The 25000-nt window shown below is 47.7% G+C and overlaps 3 protein-coding genes across 6 annotated transcripts in view; 1 reads left to right on the top strand and 2 right to left on the bottom strand.

Annotated features, from left to right (window-relative positions):
* Positions 1-11214, bottom strand: part of arhgap18 (Rho GTPase activating protein 18) — a 23896-nt gene extending 12682 nt beyond the window's left edge. The window contains exon 1 of the mRNA XM_084453411.1: positions 11042-11214. Within this exon, the coding sequence (XP_084309537.1) occupies positions 11042-11160 (119 nt within the window). The 5' untranslated portion in view covers positions 11161-11214. The remainder of the gene's footprint in view (positions 1-11041) is intronic.
* A 2367-nt stretch (positions 11215-13581) lies between these two features.
* On the bottom strand, positions 13582-16630 carry tmem244 (transmembrane protein 244; the record flags this gene model as incomplete). The annotated part of the gene is made up of 6 exons (XM_084454103.1): positions 13582-13679; positions 14397-14441; positions 14635-14760; positions 15068-15144; positions 15789-15874; positions 16538-16630. 6 exons carry the CDS (start codon positions 16628-16630, stop codon positions 13582-13584), a joined length of 525 nt encoding a protein of 174 aa, XP_084310229.1.
* A 1064-nt stretch (positions 16631-17694) lies between these two features.
* The window catches only part of l3mbtl3 (L3MBTL histone methyl-lysine binding protein 3), a 29244-nt gene continuing 21938 nt past the window's right edge, over positions 17695-25000 (top strand). For 2 of the 4 annotated variants that reach the window (XM_084454126.1, XM_084454124.1), the window contains exons 1-8: positions 17695-17767; positions 19670-19795; positions 19920-20043; positions 20342-20606; positions 21009-21153; positions 21753-21840; positions 24116-24210; positions 24664-24768. In XM_084454126.1, coding sequence (XP_084310252.1) covers positions 19688-19795; positions 19920-20043; positions 20342-20606; positions 21009-21153; positions 21753-21840; positions 24116-24210; positions 24664-24768 — 930 coding nt within the window. In that variant the 5' untranslated portion in view covers positions 17695-17767; positions 19670-19687. Of the gene's footprint in view, positions 17768-19669; positions 19796-19919; positions 20044-20341; positions 20607-21008; positions 21154-21749; positions 21841-24115; positions 24211-24663; positions 24769-25000 lie in introns of all 4 variants that reach the window. The other 2 variants (XM_084454125.1, XM_084454123.1) reach the window with 1 other exon arrangement.

Below are 25000 nucleotides of genomic sequence, written 5' to 3'. Positions count from 1 at the left end.
CTATCACGCACACACACACAGCTGTTTTTACAAAGTTGTGTGTAACTGAGCTGTGTACCAACACCCTGCAGTTGCCTGGAAAACAGCTTTCTGAATCACCAGAGAGAGAGAGAACAAGAGCTACTCTACATTACTTATTGCAGGCTACCTGTAGAGGGTTAGCTACATAAGTTGAAGCCCGACAGTTAGCTTTACAGGGTTATCTGTACCTAGAGGTCTAGCTGTTTTTAGAGGGCTATCTGTAGAGGGTTGGCTGTAGAGAGCTACCTGTAGAAGGCTGGGTATAGAGAGCTAGGGGTATATAGCCTACAGTAGGAGGCCAGCTGTGGAGAGTTAGCTACTGTAGCTGAGGACTCGCTGTTATCTTTAAAGGTTATCTTTATAGAGCTAGTTGTTACAGGACTAGTTGTTAGCTGTAGAGGGCTATTTTTTGTAGAGCAGGGGTGCCCACACTTTTTGGGCTTAGAGCTACTTTTAAAATGACCAGCTCATCAAGATCTACCACCCAAACCCCGCCCCCCGGCGGGCCCCCGCCTCACACCCCCGGAACCCCCGCCCTTCTGTCACTTGTCACTTAACATTGGCTAGGTTTTAATTCATGTGTCATTAAAGTCATATCTTAAAAGAAAAAATAATCCCATACTGAAAATAACATAACATTAATTACCCCTCTTGTGGTGCCAACAGAGAAATGCAGGTAGGGAGGGAGTGATAACCGGTCAAACGCTATTCTAGGTGCGCTGGCCTACAAAAAAACACTGCCCCTTGTGGTAGCAACATAGAACTGCAGGTCAACAACCCGACGGAGGGAGGGAGGGAGTGACAACTGGATATTTGCCATCTTTGGTGCGTCGCCACGCACAAAAATAATAACATACAACCGAAATAACAACATACGGCTACTGTTTCAAAATCAATTATTATTAATTATTAATCAAGCTACCAATTACTTCACACTGGAAGTGGAACGTTAACTTTGTTGTATATATGCCTTGCACAATCTTAACAGGTAACAATCAACTAGTGGTCAGAACAGAGTGTCTTTAGCCTGCTTACATGACTCAATCACAGCACAATACACTCTGCTGACTTGCACTGAATGGATCAGTCAGGGTTGCAGAATTCGGGCTTTTTTGAGTTTCTGATTGATTTTGCTGGGCTACTATCAGCTGTCAGCTGATACAAGACTAAACAATGATGAAATCAGCCCACACATGATTAAATCATTAAAACGCTCAGCTAAACTGCAGGTCACCCTTGTAATCTACAAAGTAGCAGGAGGAAAAAGTTGCTCATTTGGACAAAAAGAGAGGTGATGAGACTGCTTATCTCTGCACACGCAACTTCAACACGCATCATCAAGTCGCCTTTTAATGGCTTTTCTTTTGAATGGCTGGAGATCTACCAGCATAGAGATCTACCAACATAGAGATCTACCAGCATAACCTCTGAGATCTACTGGTCGATCGCGATCGACGTATTGGGCACTTCTGTTGTAGAGGGTAAGCTATTAGTTGTAGAGAGCTAGTTGTTAGCTGTAGAGATGGGTTCTCAAACTCCCGGTCCGCGGGCCATTTGGCCATTGAAACTTGATGTGAAAAAATGTGTGCATATTATTTTGCCCTTTTGGCATTAAATCATGCGATGGCATAATCACATTTATCTTTCGCGGGGAACATAGGACCCGGGGAACATAGAACCTTTTTTGGGGGGGAGCATAGGACCCGGGGAACATAGGACCCGGGGAACATAGAACCCTTTTTTCGGGGGAACATAGGACCCGGTGAACATAGGTCCCGGGGATGTTCCCGCCATTTTCGGCCCGGCCCACCTTTCCATCTGGCCCGCGACATGATGTCAGAAATATAATGTAATCCGGCCAACAAAATAATTTCTTGTAAACTACACGGCACCGACAGGCAGGCCTACAATGCGTTATATTCAAGCTGCTCATACGTGGGGGGAAATGCTGTTATTGTGCGCAGCGTGCGAGGTGAGTGCTGTGTCTGCGCTGCATAGCCTACAGTTACAGGTACAATCAATCCACACGCGGCTATGAACTATGAACGGAATGCAGTTAGCCACCGAGAGGCTGTTTAAATGGTTAACTAACGTTAGGAACACAGACGGTTTGAAAGATGGACTTTGCAGTATTTTTGAGGAGTTCAATGGAAATGCTACCTGCCTGATATGCAAGAGAAAAAACGTTCTAACGGAAGCGTCATTCAAGAAATAGCCTAGCCAGCTTGCACACGGCCATGGATGTACTATTAATAGAACACGACCAACCTTCAACGTTGAAATATAGTTGGATTAATGTCAGTCGTCGTTTCAACCTTGAAACAATATTGAATGCTCAATGGTTGAAAAAGGTTGATAAAATTCTGTTGAAGATCAGTTCGTGTACGTCAACATGTCTTCAACCTACCTTAGCCCTTTAATGCAGAATATGGGTAAAAAGTGGACCAATGAAGGTTTTGCTTTATCTTTGCAATAAATTAATTTTATTGGTCACAAATCCTTATTTTGCGCTTGCACTAAGAATGAGATTCGAATTTCCTTTCGTGGACATCCGAGGATGTCCTATGGACACGTTGTCTCGCACTAGCTGGACATATACCAGGCCTATCTACATATATACAAGCTGAGCAATGTGCCAGTCATTCCCTTGTTGTCCAACATTTGCAGCTACTTGTAGATTGTAAGGTTACTATATTGTTTAGCTTGCTAGCTGAGTTGCTTTTGCGTTTTAACATAGGCTACATCCTGGGTCGTATTGTGCTGCAGAGGTTGTTTAGAGAGCTAAAAGCTGTTACCAGCCGGCAGATTGACTGTGAATGCCTTTTTCTGTAGCATTGCTGTATAGAAGGATGTCACGAAATGTGTGTTTGTGTGTGTGCATGCCCACAAACACTTATTTTTCACATTATTGTTGGATTGTATGTTGTTGCTATTTGCACAGTTGTCAGTGTTGCAACCCCATTCACTCAATGAATCAATGGCAGGCTTACAGTATTTTTTTATTTTTTTTTAAGTACGGAAAAAAGATTAGCACTAACTGTTAAAATATATAAAAATGTACAGTATAGAAACCGCTGTTTGGATTTGTATGATGAAAATGTTAGTTATGGAATAGTCTTGCAACATTTAGAGACTGACTTGTGAATCTAGTGATGGAAATAAAAAATGACATTTTCAGAAATATTGCACTTTCTTATAGTTACAGTGGTAGCACTGTACTTGAACGTGGAAGTGGCCCTCCTATGAGATGACGATATCAGCAGTGGCCCCAAGCCAATTTGAGTTTGAAGCCCCTACTGTAGAGGGTTAGCTGTTATAGGAAGAGATGTTGTTAGTCTGGGCCTGGGGAGAGCAGAGGAAGGAGGGGTGGAGACAGAGAGAGACCAAAGAGAAAGGAGTGTTGTGGGCATCAGAACTCTACCCCCCTTCTCTCTCTTCCTCATCTCGCCTACAGGGGTTTCTTGCAAAGTTTCAGCTCAGATTTCTTTTAGCCACTGAAGAACCCTGCATTAAACTTGGCCAGTTCCTCCGGTGTTTTTACAGTCATCTCAGCTAGGCCTACTTGTACACTCGTAATAAATAATAATAATAGTAATTAAAGAATTTATAAACACTCCTGTTCAATCATTTCTCCCTCAAACAATGCATTAAATCGTTTACACACTACTGACTTAAACACAGTGAATAATGTCCACCCAGAAAATACGTCATATAACACTAACGTACTCCACACTTCCTCTATATAAACACCTCCACACTCACAAACGTGTCTTAGCTGTTGTGGCAGCGGAGCCAGGGGTGTTTGGTTCACTCAAACACACAGCCCTGTGATTACCTTTTATGGGAAGTGCACCACATATGGGTGTTAATATTTAGCTTTGTGGGGAATAGAACACAAACAGTCCTAATACCATAGAGAAAAGAGGAGCATGTTGAGTATTTGGTGTCAAACAGAAAGGTCTCCATAGCAGAGGTGGTTTTGAGTCTCTGAGTCTGACCCACAGAGTACTGTACACTACAGCAGCACCATGTGTCTCCCCTGACTGCCTGGTCCAGATCCTTTCATAGAGAAAGGTCAGTCCACCCCTCTCCCTTTCTCCCTCTCTCTCTCTCTCTCTCTCTCCCTCTGGCTGCCTGCCTGGTTCACAAACGGACTGCTTGGCTGACTGTCTGGTAGCCTGTCTCTCTGCCTGCATGCCTTGCTGCCTGTGTCGCTGTCTGGCTGCCTGATTTACTGATAGCTGCCTGTCTCTCTGCCTTCATGGCCTGGCCGCTAGATCTGACTGCCCGTCTAGCCTCCAACAGTGACAAAGCCAGCTGGTCATCATGTATGCAGACAGACGGACATGATAGGGGCCCTAAAAAGGATCCTTATAACACTGGTATAGATACTGTACTGTACAGTACTCCCCACCACACACACACCCACACACATGGTTGGATCAGTTCTAGCCGGTCTGAATAGTGCAGCGACGTGCATTCTTCAGCTGTACCATGGAAACAGGCTGCAGCACAGTCGATCACACACACCAGTAATCAAGTTAGACTTAACTGTGCCCTATGGTCTACAGTAATCAATCAAATTAGACTTATTTGTGCCCTATGGTCTACAGTAATCAGTCAAGTTAGACTTAACTGCCATTCGGTCTGTAGTAACTAATCAAGTTTGACTTAACAAGTACTGTTTGTGCATTCCGACATCCAAGGATAAGACTGACTGCTTCTGTTGGTTGCTGTGACAGTCACAGCAAAGACATGGAATGGTTGGGTTCTGTCTGTCTGCTCGTGTACCTCCTTTTTTCTCTTCTCTCCATACATGTAGGCAGGTAGATAAGTAGCTGGTCTGGCTCAACGGATGTAGGTTTTGGGGATAAGCCTTGTCATTTGTTTATTACTGACCAATCAGTGGACTATGTTGTCGGCCCAATCAGATTCAATCCATGGGTCGGTGGGTCGGTCGGTGGGTCGGTCGGTCGGTGGGTAGGTAGGTAGGTGGGTAGGTGGGTAGGTAGGTAGCTAGGTGGGTAGGTGGGTAGGTAGGTGGGTAGGTAGGTAGGTAGGTAGGTAGGTAGCTAGGTAGGTAGGTGGGTAGTTGGGTAGGTAGGTAGGTGGGTAAGTAGGTAGGTAGGTAGGTAGGTAGCTAGGTAGCTAGGTAGGTAGGTAGGTAGGTGGGTAGTTGGGTAGGTAGGTAGGTAGTAATCAGTGGACTATGTTGTCGGCCCAATCAGATTCAATCCATGGGTCGGTGGGTCGGTCGGTGGGTCGGTCGGTCGGTGGGTAGGTAGGTAGGTGGGTAGGTGGGTAGGTAGGTAGCTAGGTGGGTAGGTGGGTAGGTAGGTAGGTGGGTAGGTAGGTAGGTAGGTAGGTAGCTAGGTAGGTAGGTGGGTAGTTGGGTAGGTAGGTAGGTGGGTAAGTAGGTAGGTAGGTAGGTAGGTAGCTAGGTAGCTAGGTAGGTAGGTAGGTAGGTAGGTAGGTAGGTGGGTAGTTGGGTAGGTAGGTAGGTAGGTAGGTAGGTGGATAGGTAGGTAGGTAGGTAGGTAGGTGGGTAGGTAGGTAGGTAGGTAGGTGGGTAGGTAGGTAGATGGGTAGGTAGGTAGGTAGGTAGGTAGGTAGGTAGGTAGGTAGGTAGGTAGGTAGGTAGGTGGGTAGGTAGGTGGGTAGGTAGGTAGGTAGGTGGGTAGGTAGGTAGGTAGGTAGGTAGGTAGGTGGGTAGGTAGGTGGGTAGGTAGGTAGGTGGGTAGGTACCTCGCCTCCTCTCTTCCCTTCTCTCCTACCATCCTCTCCATGAAGGGTGCAGTTTTGGCAGCTGTCTGCTAGACTGGTGTGACCATGTGGACGCAGATGTTCCACTGGGACCCTGACCCAGCACAACATGAGTTCTAGAACTGGACACAGCTAGAGCACAGGCAGAGATCTGTGTGTGTGTGTGTGTGTGTGTGTGTGTGTGTGTGTGTGTGTGTGTGTGTGTGTGTGTGCGTGCGCACGTTTGTGCGTGTTGTTGCTGTAACTTGTGTCAATGGAAAAGTGATCCCCAGCTGTACTTAGTGGATAGAGTGATAGAGTGATAGCAGTACTGTTGACTCTGCTCTGCCTCTCAGGCTGTGTTTACTCTAATGGAGGTGGCCCGTCTGACAGCGCGCGCACACACACACACACACACACACACACACACACACACACACACCACTCACCTGCCTCTGTTGACACAACAATAACAATGCAACATACCCATTCTCACCTGGCACCGACAGTGTTTGTGTGTTTCACAATTTATACAAAAGTGCTCTATAAATGAAATGAAATAATTTATTTATTTATTATTAACACTGACTACAGTGTGTTTGTGTGTGTGTGTGTATGTCCATTTAGTTTAGACATTTAGGTGGTTTGTTTACTTCTTGTTTGAAATGTTAGGTTGGTGTAGAGGCTAGGAGCATTGTGGGTACAATTATTGTAGTTAACAGAATATGATAAATTGGAGACCCCTACTCACGAGTCCTAGTTGGCTAGGTCATATAGACTGTAGAGTCCAACCGACAATAGTTTGGTCATGTCCAGAAGTAGGGTGACTTGTGGGTCCCTCTTGTCATTTCAGAGCACACCTCTAGTGGTACATGTTAGAGGTTGTAGCCTGAACATTTGGCTTTGAACACTGAAACTCTGATGCTGTGTTTCAGTAAAAGGATAGTCTACTCCACCCATGAACATTTCATGTCCACAGGCTTCCTGGCTTGTTCAGTCCTGTTTTACATGATAGGATTCTCATATTAATTCAAAAAGGAATGTTCCACATTTCCACTCCATCATTCCCACAAAGCATCACGCATCATGAGTTGGGGACAACATGATTATTGTGCACCTGTGTATTCATATCACACATTCACTACGCTAAATATATAAGCAACGTGTTAGTGTTTGATGCACTCACAGTGAACAGGACTGTGTCTGCCTGTTAGATCAAATGCAAAGTCATATAGACTCTTGCTTATCAAACAAGAACATTCAAAGGCATAACCTTGAAAATGAAACCAACAAAACACCTCTGTGTGTGTGTGTGTGTGTGTGTGTGTGTGTGTGTGTGTGTGTGTGTGTGTGTGTGTGTGTGATACTTTTGTACCTGAGAACTTGAGCCTGTTTTATGTTGTTTAAAATGCTGTTTGGACACTGTTATAATGTTATTATACTGTTGCTGTAGTGGTTTTATAGTGTTATAATGTTGTTATAATGCTGTTATAGTGTTATAATGTTGTTATAATGCTGTTATAGTGTTGTAATGTTGTTATAATGCTGTTATAGTGTTGTAATGTTGTTATAATGCTGTTATAGTGTTATAATGTTGTTATAATGCTGTTATAGGGTTGTTATAGTGTTGTAATGTTGTTATAAAGCTGTTATAATGTTGTAATGTTGTTATAATGCTGTTATAGTGTTGTAATGTTGTTATAATGCTGTTATAGTGTTGCAATGTTGTTATAATGCTGTTATAGTGTTGTTAAAGTGTTGTAATGTTGTTATAATGCTGTTGTTGATGTTGTTGTACACCTGTCAATGAATGAGGAGCAGAGTGACTGGTCCATCTCACAGCCTGGTGATTCTCATTAGAAACATTCATTCCGACCATCTGAACACCATTCATGTTACAAAATCACTGTCTGGCAGTTAGTCAGCCAGTCAGTCAGCCTGGCAGTCTGCCGGTCCAACCAACCAGTCCTTCCAACTTCCAAACCAGTCAGTCAGTTAGTCAGTCAGCAGGCCAGACAACAAGCTAGTCAGCTAGTCAGCAAGACAATAGGCCAGTCAAGAAAGTAGTCAAGTTCAAGTTAAACTTTATTGTCATGTGTATTAAAAATACAACAAAATGCATGCGCTCTTGTTCTTTCTGCCTTAACACAAAGGACACACCATCCTAAAACCAACAATACAGACCTACAAAGACTATCTACACAATGCACTTGTATGTATACATTATACTGTATACACAATACACCATACACGCCAACATTATAATATAATATATAATGTATCAACACTGTAGGGTACATGTGGGTGTGTCAGCTGTTCAGGAACCTGCCTGCCTGTGGAAAGAAACCGTTAGTGAGACGGGCGGTGTGTGGTTTGATGCTCCGGTAACATTTTAGAGATGGAAGGAGTGAGGACAGAGCACGAGCACGGTGGCACGAGCGCGGTGGCCGACAGTGTCCTTCCACATCCACATGATGTTTCAGGCTTTTAGTTTGTAGCGAGTGGTGTAACATGAAGCTGTGCTAGTTCTGTGCCATATATTTTTTCTGCTTTCCAGTCCTTTGTAGCAGTCTGTCTGCAGTCCTGAACAGTCAGGATGCCAAACCACAGTGTGATACAGCCTCAATGGTACATCGGTCAGTCAGTCAGTCAGTCAGCAAGACAGTTGGCTAGCTACTGTAATAACGTGTGAGAGATAGGAAAATCCACACAGCTCCCGGTTTCGACCTTTAGGTCTTCATCAGGCAACTTCACAGTTCAAAATGACAGGTAGCAGGTATAGTGTATATAAGCTGAGAGCCCGTGGCATCACACTTGACATCATCTGTCAGTGAATTTAGGGTAAAATGGTGCTTGCCATTTAGCACAGTTGTAGGCTGCAAATATATGTCTACAAATACATCAACCATGTCATACTTATATTTACAAGTATGCCATTGTCAGCCAGCCAGTCAGTTCTTTGTCTATTGTTCCTGTGGCTCCGAGGCCCAGTAGGTCAGCAGCTGGCAGAGCAGGACCACCGTGCTCTCAACAACACAGAGAGACAGATGACTACATATGACACCACAACACCAGCCATCTACCAACCAGACCACAACCAGACCATATACCAACCAGACCACAACCAGACCATATACCAACCAGACCACATACCAACCAGACCACAACCAGACCACATACCAACCAGACCACAACCAGACCATATACCAACCAGACCACAACCAGACCATATACCAACCAGACCATCTACCAACCAGACCACAACCAGACCATCTACCAACCAGACCACATACCAACCAGACCACAACCAGACCATATACCAACCAGACCATCTACCAACCAGACCACAACCAGACCATATACCAACCAGACCACAACCAGACCATATACCAACCAGACCATATACTAACCAGACCATATACCAACCAGACCTTATACCAACCAGACCACAACCAGACCATATACCAACCAGACCTTATACCAACCAGACAATCTACCAACCAGACCATCTACCAACCAGACCATCTACCAACCAGACCATCTACCAACCAGACCATCTACCAACCAGACCTTATACCAACCAGACCACAACCAGACCATCTACCAACCAGACCACAACCAGACCATCTACCAACCAGACCACAACCAGACCATCTACCAACCAGACCATCTACCAACCAGACCACAACCAGACCATCTACCAACCAGACCATCTACTAACCAGACCATCTACCAACCAGACCATCTACCAACCAGACCACAACCAGACCATATACCAACCAGACCACAACCAGACCATCTACCAACCAGACCAGACCATCTACCAACCAGACCACAACCAGACCATCTACCAACCAGACCATCTACCAACCAGTCCTCTATGACCAGATATGGATGTGGATAAATGAGAAATAAACAAACCTGAACCTGACCATACCAACCAGACCTGACCAGACCAGACCAGACCACTATGACCATACTAACCAGTCCACTATAACCATACCAACCAGTCCACTATAACCATACCAACCAGTCCATATGACCATACCAACCAGTCCACTATGACCATACCAACCAGTCCACTATGACCATATCAACCAGTCCACTATGACCATACCAACCACTCCACTATGACCATATCAACCAGTCCACTATGATTATACCAACCAGTCCACTATGACCATACCAACCAGTCCACTATGACCATACCAACCAATCCACTATGACCATACCAACCAATCCACTATGACCATACCAACCAGTCCACTATGACCATACCAAACAATCCCCAGCCATACCACCAGGGGCCTGGAGCCCAGCTGGCAGACGGAGACATTGCCATTGTGTGAGTGTGTGTGTCTGTGTGTGTGTGTGTGTGTGTGTGTGTGTGTGTGTGTGTGTGTGTGAGCGCGTCCACAGCTGCAGTCTAGAGAGGACAGCCCAGTGTGCTGCAGATGGCCCCGTGAATGGGTGAACGGAAGGAGCATCACATTTCACCAGCAGAGGAGAACAGCCCTGTGTGTGACCTCGTCCCTGTGTGTGTGACCTCACCCCCTGGCTGTCTGTAAACAACAGAAAGGCCTGTTTGTTTACCAGGTGTGTAGGACACAACAAACTGTGTGTTTGGTTATTATTAAACCCCAAAACCACTGCTTTGTTAGTGGGGAAGAGATCTTACCATAAAACAATAATAGGCCTTCTACTCAATCATATAACCTCAGCAAACACACAACGTCAGGGAGACGTTCAGATCATGTCTTAATAAAGTCCGTCGGTCCAGAACCCCATTTGTACGTCTGCTGGACCCCTCAATATTCAAACGTCTGGCTTGGACCCCTCTAAGACGTCTGTGGACGTGCAAAACGGGTTCAATATCTGAACGTCTAAAAAAAACTTTCATTCTGGCTCCTAATTGGATGTCTTTGGACGTCCGGAAAAGACGAAAAAGACGTGTCTTTGCTCAGTGGGACAGTAGGCCTACCGGTTCTAATGTGTTGTAATTCTATTTCCTTTAAACGTAGAATAGAGCTGTCACTTCCCCATGATGAAGTCAATTCCATAAATACACAAAGTAGCATATGTTACAGTCATCTGCGGCTCCGTTGCTTGGGTCATACACACTCAGACCTTCCAGAAAACAGGTCGTCATACGGGACAACCACTAGACCTTTGCCCCTCTCTCGTCTCCATTCAAGCGGCAACACGGCTACAGTAGGGTAACAGTCGCGGACAATAAGAACTCGCTATCTGTCCCTCTCTCTCCCTCTCTCTTTCTTACCTTAGGGCAGAAGATTCGCTGTCTTCCACACTGGTCAGTCCAGCCGCCGGTGGTAAAACTTCACTATTGCTGTAATAGCCGGTCAAGATGACTCCTTTCGCGTCCTGCTGGCGACTCATGTTGCGCGCGTCATTATTGTGATCGCCTATAACTTCTGATCTGTAAAGTATCTAGTAGGCTGTGTCAGAGTGAAATGAGCGCCCCCTCTCTCTCTCTCTCTCTCTCTCTCTCTCTCTCTCTCTCTCTCTCTCTCTCTCTCTCTCTCTCTCTCTCTCTCTCTCTCTCTCTCTCTCTCTCTCTCTCTCTCTCTCTCTCTCTCTCTCTCTCTCTCTCTCTCTCTCAATGAGCACTCCCTAACAACATGAATAATCAGCCATATAACCCCGCCCAGGGCTGCGCCGAGCCGTGTAATTTGGGCGGAGTCACTCTAGTTTGAAGACTGCTTTTCTGCTGAAAAGAAGATCATTCCCGCTGTCGTACAGTACGCTTGGTTCAACACTTGCGCAGCGGACATAGGCCTGTTTCATGCTTTATGAAAACCTCTAAATACAGATCAACTTTTCCAGGAGCAGAGGACCAATAACTTCTAGGCTACACGAGCCTACAGAGATTATAGATAATAACAGAATACACCAATATAGCAAAATATAGCCTACCAAAACTCTCAGAATTGGAAAATGAATATCACCATTACAAAAGAATATTATTGGTAAAAATGCCTAGTGACAAGATGGCGTTCTCTGATCAGTCAGGATATTGATCAGTGTATATCAGCCTGGATGTCTGGGAAGCCGTACGCTAAGTGATGTTGTGGAAAGTTATCAGGCCATCTCCACCCCTGCTTCCAAAGCTGTGATATCTGATCAGCCATGGCCATTACTGAACACGAACAACAAAGAGACTGCAGAAGCACCGCGGGATCTCTACCTCCACCTGGTGGTGGCAGGGAGTGCCTGCAACGCATCCTAGACTGGTACCACGCAGGTCCGTCCGCACAGCCGGGTGTGACCAGGATAAACCAGGTGGGAACAGAGCAGGGGAGAGAGCAGACCAGCTGACAAACAGACACGCAGGTAGACAGACTGGCAGGCAGACAAGCAGGCAGTAGGCTAGTAACCCAGTTAGGTACTCCGAGATAATTAGGCTATCCCATAATTATCTCAGTTAGAGTAGCCTACCACACCCCTACTCTTCCTCCTGTGGCACCTCAGAACTGACAGGCTAACACACACACATGCACGCACCCACACGCACACACACACACACACACACACACACACACACACACACACACACACACGGGTGAACCGACATCTGAATGTGTTCTTACCTCAGGTGAAGAAAGTAGACCAGTTTGGAAACCATGGTAACCAGGGTGTTAAGGTTCCATGCTTTATGGGGTTGTACTCACACATGCGCGCGAGCACACACACACACACAGTCGATTAGCTTGAGAGAGCAGTAAGAGCCTTCCCTCTGTCTCCTCCCTAATCTTATTAAATGATTAATGCTGTTCTTTCTGCACTCTTTTCACACACACACACACACACACACACACACACACACACACACACACACACACACACACACACACACACACACCCTCATTAAATACATCACAAAACACACCACAGGATAGAGCACAGCAGAGTTCTGGATGTGAATATGTTCTGTAGTGTGACTGCAGGGTTAAGGTAGGTTTAGGGCCTGGTTGGGTTATGATAGCTATACTGTAGTTTCCCAGTACCGCCCCCCTCCAACCCTCTGCTTCCTGTCTGTGGTCTCACTGGGGCCAATTGGGTCATGTGTGGGGTGGTGGTGGTGGTGGTGGTGGTGGGGGGGGTTACTGCACATTGTGACATACTTCCACCTCCCCTAACCCCTAAACAGGATGATGCACAGGCCACTCCGGCCCGTAACTGGTCAGAGCACAGAGAGGGCTTGTTAGGCACTGAGCCTAATCCTCAGGGATTGGACCGACAACAGCTTGTCAGGGCTAATCATTTTCACCATAGCTGGCCAGAGATACAGTACGGGACAATATGTCTGTATTGACGACATATACACCATCACAAAAAAGACATACAGTTCAATTTGGAGCTCTATGTACTTTTTATAACAGATCTTAATGGAACAGTCATTTACATTGATGGGGTGGGATGCAAAAGTGTTTCAGTGTTGTTGTGTGAACCATTTTCATCTACACTATAATTGTAGCGTAGTGTTCGTCTACTGTGTCATGTTAAAGTTCTGTGTGGACCCTGGGATGAGTAGCAGCTGAATAATCAATGGCTAATAAACAAACAATAAATAGCATACAAACAAAATACAAAATATCAACAGTTTGCAAAAATGTTTAGCACTCAGTAACAGTAACCGTTCCTTTCAAACAAGCTATACATGCAAAATAATATTATTAACATGTCCATTTACAGAGTACCAAAACTTGCTATAGGTGAAAGAGTATAAAAACAGAATACAAAACAATCATGTAATTGGCTGTACAGAATGTTGCTGAGGAGAGGGAGCAGGAAGTGACATCAGAAGTTCTGCAAATCTGCGGGGTAAACAAAGTTATTCCTGAAGAGCTTGTAGGCCAGGAGCTGTCCTCCAAAAATCATCATCACCAGTCCTGAGCCTGGGGATGAGACACACACACACAGAGAAACAGAGGGAGATGATAAATTGTGGAAGGAGAGAGGGATAATGCAGAGAGCAGAGGAAGAGTGAGGGATAGAGAGAGTGAGATAGAGGTAAGGGAGAGAGAGAGAGAGAGAGAGAGAAGGGACAGTAAGCTGTGAGACAAGTTTCCTGAATCACAGACAGGACAAGAGAAATGGAAAACAGATCATCCTATGACAATCACAGCACTAGACTATCACAGCACAACACTAGACCAGACGATCACAGACCAGACTAGTCCAGATGATCCCAGACCAGACAGACCAGACAGGCCAGACCAGACAATCACAGAGCAGATCAGACGATCACAGACCAGACGATCACAGGCCAGACCCAACAATCACAGACCAGACCAGACCAGACCAGACCAGACCGGACCAGACCAGACCAGACCAGACAGACCAGATAAGACAATCACAGACCAGACAGGTCAGACCAGACAATCACAGAGCAGATCAGACGATCACAGATCAGACGATCACAGATCAGACCAGACAACCACCAGACCAGACGATCACAGGCCAGACCCAACAATCACAGACCAGACCAGACCAGACCAGACTAGACCAGACCAGACCAGACCAGACCAGACCAGACCAGACCAGACCAGACCAGACCAGATAGACAGGACCAGACTTCTTGGCGTTCTAGAGACATAGTTCTCAGTTCTTACCCAGAGCGAGCCACCAGTGTTCTGTTGATGGGAAGTCTGACATTACTAGGAGGACAAAGAGAGAAAGGCAGAATTAATTAATAAATGAATGAATGAATGAGTGATCAAACTGCAATGTTGGATCAATGAATGATCAAACTGCCGATTAAGTGTATTTCCACAGATGCAGCAGGTGAGATGGCTATGAGCATGGTACAGAGCATGTAGTGTGTGTGTGTGTGTGTGTGTGTGTGTGTACCTGCGACAGTCATAGCGATGTGCAGGAGTGTGACGGTGATGGCGTAGTCCCACACCCACTCTTCCACGATCCAGGCGAACACCAGACCACCCAGCAGGTACGTCACCTCCATGGAGATCACACTCACTGGCCAGGGGACACAGCAGCAGGTCAGCACACACACACACACACACACACATACAGTATACACATACACACACACACACACACACTATACAGTACACACACACACACACACACACATACAGAATATATACACACACACAAACACACACACACACCAGGCAAACTGACACTACACTCAAGTCACCTGACAAGGAGTAGTTTTGTCATCTAAACCAATGAGGGACATTGAGATATAGAGCTGGTTTAGATATATCTGGTTTAGATGACAAAACTACTCCTTGTCAGGTAAGCCAGTGAGTGGACTCACCCAGGTATTTTGGGTTCTGCCATGACGGTTGTGCTGTGTAATCAAAGGGAGCCAGCAGGCTGTCCACCTCATGAACCCTGCGGCAACGAGAGGTCAGCCCGTTACCACACACAAGGCCTCTATAAACGCACACCCAACCTCACAAATCTCTCTCATTGCGTCCTTGCCTCCTCTCTCCTCTTTCCTCTCTCCTAGTATAGTACATTGCCAGTTTGGCAACCTTTAAATGAGCTGAGTACCTAGGACTGGAATGAGGGAACTGATTAGCACTGCAAAGATACTGTAAGGACAAGCGATTACTAGAATTCCAATGTACATGTATCCCATACTTTTTACACATGGTGAATACACTTTATTTTCTATTCTATTCTATTCTATTCTATTCTATTCTATTCTAATCTCCCTCTCAGAGCATATTGTAGAAGATCAGAAATGTATCTCCGGAGAATAAGGAGAAGAGAGGATGCAAGGAGTCAATGAAGGAGTTTTGAGACCCAGTCGCAAAGGGTGGAGGTACACAGGAAGTCATCATAAAGTACACAGGAAATAGTTATGTACCACAATACTGCCTGGTAGACAGTGAGGAAGGTGTTCATGTAAGCCTAGTCTACAGTGTCTTGTAGTTCTGTAGTAGCCGAGTAGAGTTTATGGTATAGTAGAGTATAACAGAGTAGGGCATGGTAGATAATATGGTATAGTATAGTATAGTATAGTAGAGTACCTGAGCAGGCCAATACAGAGGCTGACCACAATGTAGTAGAGAGAATAGAAGCACACCATGCACATCAACAGGTTCTGGAGGACCACCTAGAACAGGGAAGGATACCCTCAAACTTCCTGTCACTAATTCATAGATAGATAGATAGATAGATAGATAGATAGATAGATAGATAGATAGGCCTAGTAGATAGAATACAATGCAATACAATACAGTGGCACAGAAATTTACAAAAGTACAGTAAAGCACATACGGGTACAGTATGCAGGTGTACAGAAAGTACTAAAATGCACAAAAAAGTACAAAAGATATACAAAAAAATACACAATCATTCTAAAATATATAGATGTAATGTAAATGGTGATGATGAGGTTGCCGGTAGCTGTAAGCTAGCCAACTAACTACCCAATAACTAATACTAACAACTAATACTAACACTAACTGTCCTGACATGAATCAGCTGGCACCAGAGCAGGCCGTCTCAGCTCCCACCAAGCTGGCTCCGGTCTACAGTGTCAAGCCAACAACAGTACATCAAAGCTATGTCCTGTATACAGTCGTCATATTGGTCTTCAGAAAGACAGGCAGACAAGCAGGCAGGTGGACAGGCAGGCGCACCTCTGCTCAGAGACAGCTCATACCAGGAGGTGCCTGACCTATATCAAACTCTCTCTCTCTCTCTCTCTCTCTCTCTCCCTCCTGTCTCCTTCGCCCGCCCCCAGCCCAGGGGGAGCAGACAGCCAGACACATACCCAGGTGTCGTTGACGTTGCTCTTGATGGGCAAGCCCCCATGGCGTTTGATCAGAGTGGTCCCAAAGCACCTGCAGCAGTAGTCCCACAACATGAAGAGCCTCCGGGTCTTCTGCCAGGGAGAGGTGGGGAGGCACGGCCTCCTAACCCGGCCCAGGGCTGCTGCCCTGCCTCTAACGGGATTACCGCTAACAAGCCTGACCTAATCCTGCATGGATAAACCTTGGAAGGCTGGACTCTGACAGTAGTACCTGAGCACAATGACTCTAAATACATCTACTGCTGAGACACACACACAAACACACTCGCACGCTCATGCACACACACACACACACACACGTTATGACGAAAGCACATGCACACGCTCAGACACATGCACATACACATGCGCACACGTGCACACACACATTTCCAACATCAACAGTAGGCCTATGTGTACACAAATAATAAGTAGGTCGTTTGGAACCATGCTCTAATGATATCAGGGTCCAATCCGGTCAGGTGGTGTCCAGCTCAACCAACCAGGTACTCTGGGTCAAATTGTAAGGTTCCAAACCACCTCTGCTACATTCACATGCAGAATACCCCACTCCACAGTCATGCTCGTTCTGTTGAGTTATGTTATTGAGTTATCTGCTTCTGGCAGAATATATAGCTGGTTTACAGGTATTTGGTCGTGGACAGAAACTTTGAAATCATGGGGTGGGGTTCCTGACATGAGTTGTTCACAGAGGTTGTAGTAGAAACTGATGTCCTTGTGCAAATGGTAGCCAACATTATACCGCGTGATCATATTGAGGGTTATGTTGCGAGGTTTGTGGCGCACTAGGCAACGTTACAAATAAGACTGAGATTGTGTCGCATTAGACATTTGAAAATTCCTTGTGATATTTCGCAAGTCATGTTGTTCACTGTTCAAGCAAACGACATGTATTTTTAGAAACGGAGATACAGGCTATTCGTTTATTCCAGTGAATAAGGTATGTTCGGTCTCCAAACACCCACACAACACATTATTACACTTGTTGTAGGAGTGATGTGCATGATAAGAATATTACGGGGTGTTCAAACGCTAAACCTTGTGGATATTTCGGTCAGTAGCAACTGAAACTTTCGGTAATGGCATCATGTGTTCCAGCACAAGCACCTACTGCAAGCACTCGCTCCCAGCACTGCTCATGCGCATTGACGACTGCCAGGGCAATTTGTCAGTACTCGTGGGAGAATTTGGGTAAGAAACAGACAAATTAAAACAATTGTACTTCAGATAGGAATAATAAACGCGGGACCATGCGTCGTATAGCAATTACTAATCTGTTGTATTGTAGTTTCGCTTGTGGGTAATTGCGGTGGAATTAGCCAGAAACTTAGCTATAAAGTCCAAAACGACTAGACGTGTCATCAATAATACCAGCCAGGAAGAGATACAGTGAGAGAGCGTGAAATGTACTGCAACTGAGAAATACATCAAAATAAGGGCCGAAAATTAACACAAACGGTAGAAAACATGTTGTGCTATATTTTCCCTGTCTTGGAATCGTTTGTAATAAGCTATATTGCACTCTTTACAGAATAATGCAGCCTTCAGTGTGCGAGTGCAGGACTGCGCAGTATTGCGCTTGTCAAACGAACTGAGCTAAAAATATTTCTTTCTCCGTGGCCTTCCAAAAAGCTTTTCAAGGCACTTGCGATATTATTTTTGTTCCTAATGCAACGAGTCTGCGGGCCTGCCGGTGAGAATTATATATAGAGTATATCCCAGCTCCGCCATTTTGGGGAACTGCCTTTAAAACACATTAAATAGTATCTGAAGAAAAGTGCTTGTATCAGATAGGCTGCATAACGTCTTGCAGAAACACTCCTATGTGTGTAACACCTAGTTGGAATACAAAGAGAATATGACGTGGCTGCCTCCGACCGAATCATTTAATCTCACTCGCAATAAAAAAAAGTATGAGACAGAGCTTGAAATTATTAATATCAATAACGCTCATAAACGACAAAGGACCACTGGTGAAAACTAAATGCAAAATTCTGGTGTAATAATTCGTGCACAGTCAGTAGCCAACATGACCAGTTCAATAATATTTTTTGACCAAAACCCAAAACTATCGCATAGTACAGTTCAGTTTATACGCAATGATGAATTAATTGCACCTCGAATATATAGCATACAGGGAAATGCATTCGTGCTTGCAGTGAATTTGAGTAACTTTCATAATTAATGAATACATAAACGATCAATAATCGATATTCCGTTGATGAACAGTAGGCGATACCGCCTGAATACCACAGTGACACAGCTCAAGTGTGACACAGCTTTAGGGGCGCATAGTCTAGGCTACATAACACTGAAAATAATGGCCTATTTGAACGTCAGGAGTTCCGTCTGTCGAGGAGGAATACCAATAGTCACCAACTCTCAATAATTTGTCTTAAACAGGAATGATATTGTAATGTATGGGCACCATTTTTGTTCTGATTTGATTTCATTGTTGAATCTGGGTGCTGAAAGTTTCAAGCGCAGTCGCCCAAACCCGGGTCGGTAGCGGCCTCTAGTGGTGGCTTCACGTTAGTGTAACGAATAGTACAGCAAGGCCTTCCGCTGTTACATTGTAACGAGCTACTACGAGTACTATTGCTATTATTACCAACCTTGAAGTAGTTTGTGTTTGAGGTTGCATAAGGGCCGACTGCACGTCTAAAGTATATTATTAACAGCTAGATCATTGCATTTGAGCTGAGTTCTACTAAAACGTTGCTTTCATTTGTATAGCCACAAAACAACTCCAAAATCTGTTTTCAGTTAAACATATTCATTAACGTCATGGTTTTTAGATTCCAACTGACCTCAGATCGCTCATGGCTCTCAAAACTACAGTAGCCTTAGTACTACATGTCCCTAGCCTGGAGACCGGTTCAGATCCTAGTTCTGGATATTTCTGGCCTCTCATCTTGTGTTGTCTGCCTTAAACCTGTATAGATCCAATGTTTTTTTTGTTGTTGTATTTTTTTATTTTATGTTTTTATTTCATGGATGTGTGTTTTTGTATTGAGACAATATCAAAAGGCAAAGTTATCAGTCTGTGTCAGTCAGTTTGTGAATCTGGGTCGTGCTGTGTGCGTGTGTCAGATCACTACGCCCGGTGCCATGGACGGATCCAGTAAGAAGGCGGCGGGGTCGGCGCCGGACTTTGACGTGTACGGAGCCATGGACTGGCAGGACGGCGTGGGCACCCTGCCCGGCAGCCAGCTGAAGGTGGGAGGACGCTACGGACCTCCAGGAGACCGGATACCTGCTGAAATACTAGTGTTACCCATATCCTATTATCTGATATACATCATTGTGTGTGTGTGTGTGTGTGTGTGTGTGTGTGTGTTAGTTCCGGGTGAATGAGTTCGGGGTGCTGGAGGTGGTGACAGGGGATGGCGAGGAGGGCGAGGAGGAGGAGGGGGTGAGGAAGGCGCACGCCACCACCACATGGACCGTGCCCAGTGCCCATGAGGGTGAGTACACCTGCTACGTGTGTGTGTGTGTGCGCGCGCGCGTGCGTGTGTGTTACCCATTACGTCCCTCTCTCTAGAGGGGGTCAGTAATAAACCACGCCCACCCACGCCGCCAGCTTGTCAGGGGGCGTGGCCTGCTAAAGAGGCATTTATGAGCGTGAGTCGGAGGACACGAGATCAAGCCCTGGCGTTCGGGCGGGCGGGGGGGGGGGGCGGGAAGCGACACCGGCGAGTGACGCACTGACGCCTGTGACATCACACCACCTTAACCCCCCGCCCCCACCTCTCCTCCCCCCAGCTCCATCAGATGGCGCCCAGCGGCAGGAGAAAGAGGAGAAAGAGGAGGAGAGGGCCAAGGAGGAGAAGGAGGAGAGAGAAGAGGATGATGAGAAGAAGAAGAAGAAGAAGGAGGAGGTGGAGGAGAGAGAGGGAGTGGAGGAGGAGGGTCCGTGGGTGCAGAGAGGCCTGGTGTGCGTACGTTGCAACAGGAAGGGCTCCAGCGCCGACTTCCTGACGGGCGGCCGCCACTGTAGCCAGCGTTGTCAGCAGCAGGACCGACAGGAGTGAGTAGACGCTGTCAGACATGCTGACACACTGACTGACTGACTGACTGACTGACTGACTGGCTGACTGACTGACTGACTGGCTGACTGACTGGCTGGCTGACTGGCTGACTGGCTGACTGACTGACTGACTGACTGGCTGACTGGCTACAGGCCTGGCACATGTATGCATAGGCTCCGCGCAGACATCCGCGTGCATCCCATACACAATGAGAGCACCAACTGACGCGTCAACTGACGCGGACAATAGAAGTAGTATAAATAGAACCGCTACGTGTCCACAGCTGTCCGTGAACGCATCTGTTTGGGAGTATAACCGAGGCTTAACTGTCTGTCTGACTGACTGACTGACTGACTGACTGACTGACTGACTGACTGACTGCGGTCTCCTCCTTTCCCCAGGGAGGCCAAAGCCAAGAGAGAGGAGTTACCAACCAATGGGGAGGTTTTGGGGGTGGGCCGTAGACGGACCAGCCAACAGGAGCGGGCGTTGGAGAAGATGGCCGCCTCCCCTGACCAACACGACGATGACGATGATGAAGACTATGTTAGTATTCAGTTTAACACACAACTCACAGTAAACGGATAATCAATATTTGATGTCTCCGCGAGCATTGTAATAAGCCTGTTTGTGTGCGTACGCGTGTGTGTGTGGTGTGCGTGTCTGTTTGTGTGTGCGTGTGGCATTCACATGTGTGTGTGCGTGTATGTGCATGCATGCATGTATGTGGTGTATGCGTGCCTGCGCGTGTGTCTGTGTGTACATACGTGTGTATATGTGTGTGTGTTTGTGTGTGGCTAAATGGTAAATTGTGTGTGTATGTGTGTGCGTGTTTGTGTGTGTGTGTGTTTGTGTGTTGCTAAATGGTAAATTGTGTTTGTGTATGTATGTGTGTGTGTGTGTGTGTGTTTGTGTATGGCTAAATGGTAAATTGTGTGTGTATGTGTGTTTGTGTGTGTGTGTTTGTGTGTGGCTAAATGGTAAATTGTGTGTGTATGTGTGTGCGTGTTTGTGTGTGTGTGTGTTTGTGTGTGGCTAAATGGTAAATTGTGTGTCTGTGTGTGTGTGTGTATGTATGTATGTGTGTGTTTGTGTTTGTGTATGGCTAAATGGTAAATTGTGTGTGTGTGTGTGTGTGAGAGCAGGAGGAGAAGGACAGTAAGAGACCAGCCACGCGAGGAGCGCCCCGCGGTCGAAGGAAGCGCCGGGGAGACGCCGCCCTGCTCAGACACAGTGAGTCCAGCATGAGGATGATGAAGATGATGATGAGGATAAGACAGTCAGATGATCACATGACAGCTTGAAAAATAGTCAGGTGACGCGGTCTCAGACTTATGTCCATTGCGGAACTTGATGTGTTGACAGTGAAGGTGGCAGAAAACCAAAGGGCCTCCAACAGTGAGCAAACCACTATAGCTAATAACCATAAAACTAGACAGCCTTCATCAATAACAATACAGCCAGAACAACAACAATAACAACATTACTAGGACTGACAGTATGTTACTTACAGGAGAACATCCTATGCTTTTATATTATCCATAAGCCAGGTTTGAACCTTAAAAAGAAAGAAAAGATGTTGGTTACCTCTGTCTTTGATGTGCAACGGTCACTTGTTCCACTTCACAGTTCCCCAAAAGCTAATACAACATTAACCCACGCTGGTTCTGGGCCAAGCACAGGTCAGCGGCGCTAGCGCTGGTGGGACACGTGTATCACCACTCCTCCGGGAGCGGTCTTCCAGGTGCTCTGTTGTTGTGTTAATCACGGCCCACCCTGAGCTGCGGTTGACCCGGGCCTCCGGAGGTAGCCAGCCCATCTGCTGGAAGCGCTGTTTTCCCTCGAGGCCCGACCCACCCCCGACCCAGCACTGACCCAGCACCGACCCATCCCCGACCCAGCACTGACCCACCCCCGACCCAGCCCCGACCCAGCACCGACCCAGCCCCGACCCAGCCCCGACCCAGCACTGACCCAGCACTAACCCAGCACTGACCCAGCCCCGACCCAGCACTGACCCAGCACCGACCCATCCCCGACCCAGCACTGACCCAGCCCCGACCCAGCACTGACCCAGCACTAACCCAGCACTGACCCAGCCCCGACCCAGCACTGACCCAGCCCCGACCCAGCACTAACCCAGCACTGACCCAGCCCCGACCCAGCACTGACCCATCCCCGACCCAGCACTGACCCATCCCCGACCCAGCACCGACCCAGCCCCGACCCAGCACTGACCCAGCACTGACCCATCACTGACCCAGCACTAACCCAGCCCCGACCCAGCACTGACCCAGCACCGACCCAGCCCCGACCCATCACTGACCCAGCACTGACCCAGCACTGACCCAGCACCGACCCATCACTGACCCAGCACTAACCCAGCCCCGACCCAGCACTGACCCAGCACCGACCCATCACTGACCCAGCACTAACCCAGCCCCGACCCAGCACTAACCCAGCCCCGACCCAGCACTGACCCAGCACTGACCCAGCACTAACCCAGCACTGACCCAGCACTGACCCATCCCCGACCCAGCACTGACCCAGCACTGACCCAGCCCCGACCCAGCACTGACCCAGCCCCCACCCAGCACTGACCCAGCACTGACCCAGCCCCGACCCAGCACTGACCCAGCCCCCACCCAGCACTGACCCAGCCCCGACCCAGCACTGACCCAGCCCCGACCCAGCACTGACCCAGCCCCCACCCAGCACTGACCCAGCACTGACCCAGCACTGACCCAGCCCCGACCCATCACTGACCCAGCACTGACCCAGCACCGACCCAGCCCCGACCCAGCCCCGACCCAGCACTGACCCAGCACTAACCCAGCCCTGACCCAGCCCCGACCCAGCACTGACCCAGCACTGACCCAGCCCGACCCAGCACTGACCCAGCCCCGACCCAGCACTAACCCAGCCCTGACCCAGCACCGACCCAGCCCCGACCCATCACTGACCCAGCACTGACCCAGCACTGACCCAGCCCCGACCCAGCACTAACCCAGCACTGACCCAGCACTGACCCAGCACTGACCCAGCACCGACCCAGCACCGACCCAGCACTAACCCAGCCCCGACCCAGCACTGACCCATCCCCGACCCAGCCCCGACCCAGCACTGACCCAGCCCCGACCCAGCCCCGACCCAGCACTGACCCAGCCCCGACCCAGCACTGACCCAGCCCCGACCCAGCCCCGACCCAGCACTGACCCAGCCCCGACCCAGCACTGACCCAGCCCCGACCCAGCACTGACCCAGCCCCGACCCAGCACTGACCCAGCCCCGACCCAGCACCGACTAATTGATTCCCTGAGATCTGTGGTTCACCTCTAAAGTGCTCTAGTCAGGCCTCCGTACCGTGAGCGAGTCAAAACAACGGGGAACCGAAGAGCTGGCTAACAATCTGAGGCTGAGCTTTTCTCGCTGACGGTCTAGTTCTGGCGTTCACCTTACCCATGATCCACTGATGATGATGATGAGGATGATGATGGTGTTGTTCCAGCGGTGCCGTACGGGGGGAAGAGGAAGGTGTGGTGCTGGGCCTCTTATCTGGAGCAGGAGAGAGCCGTGGCTGCCCCCAACAAGCTCTTTAAAGAGGTCAGTCATGACATACCGACACACACACACGCGCACACACACACTTAGGCCTGATTCACAGTCGACGTAAACAACGCAAGCTACGTTGTGAACGCAAGCTCCAACATGACTCGAGACCTTGTTTTGTGGAAACTTTGCACTATTGCTTGCGTCAAGTGACAAATTTCGGCATGACACACGCAAGGAACCTTGCAGCACCTTGCGAAGCTTGCGTTGCTTGCGCTTATGTAGTTTGCGTCGACTATGAATCCGGCCTTAGGCACCAGTACACCCCAACCCTCTCTCTCTTTTCTCTCTCTCTCTATCTCACTCCCTGTCTCTCTCACACATGCACATACACGTGTCTGGTAATGTGTAGCTCATATGGTATGTGAAGTATAAGTAATGCCATGTGTGCATATGTGTGTGTGTGTGTGTGTGTGTGTGTGTGTGTGTGTGTGTGTGTGTTTTCAGCACCAGGCATTCCCGCAGAGTAAGAATGGTTTCAGGGTGGGGATGAGGCTGGAGGGGGTGGACCCTGAACATCCCTCCATGTACTGTGTCCTGTCTGTGGCAGAGGTGAGACCTGGGACTGGACTAGGCTGGGCTGGACTGGACTGGACTGGACTGGACTGGACTAGGCTGGACTGGACTGGACTGGACTGGACTGGACTGGACTGGACTAGGCTGGGCTGGGCTGGGCTGGGCTGGGCTGGGCTGGGCTGGACTAGACTAGACTAGACTAGACTAGACTAGACTAGGCTGGACTGGACTGGACTGGACTGGACTGGACTGGACTGGACTGGACTGG

The sequence above is a fragment of the Borostomias antarcticus genome (assembly GCF_949987555.1).
Source record: "Borostomias antarcticus genome assembly, chromosome: 19".
Taxonomy (NCBI): Eukaryota; Metazoa; Chordata; class Actinopteri; order Stomiiformes; family Stomiidae; genus Borostomias; species Borostomias antarcticus.
The sequence above is the reverse complement of the archived record's forward strand: the minus strand, read 5'-3'. Positions and strand labels throughout refer to the sequence as shown.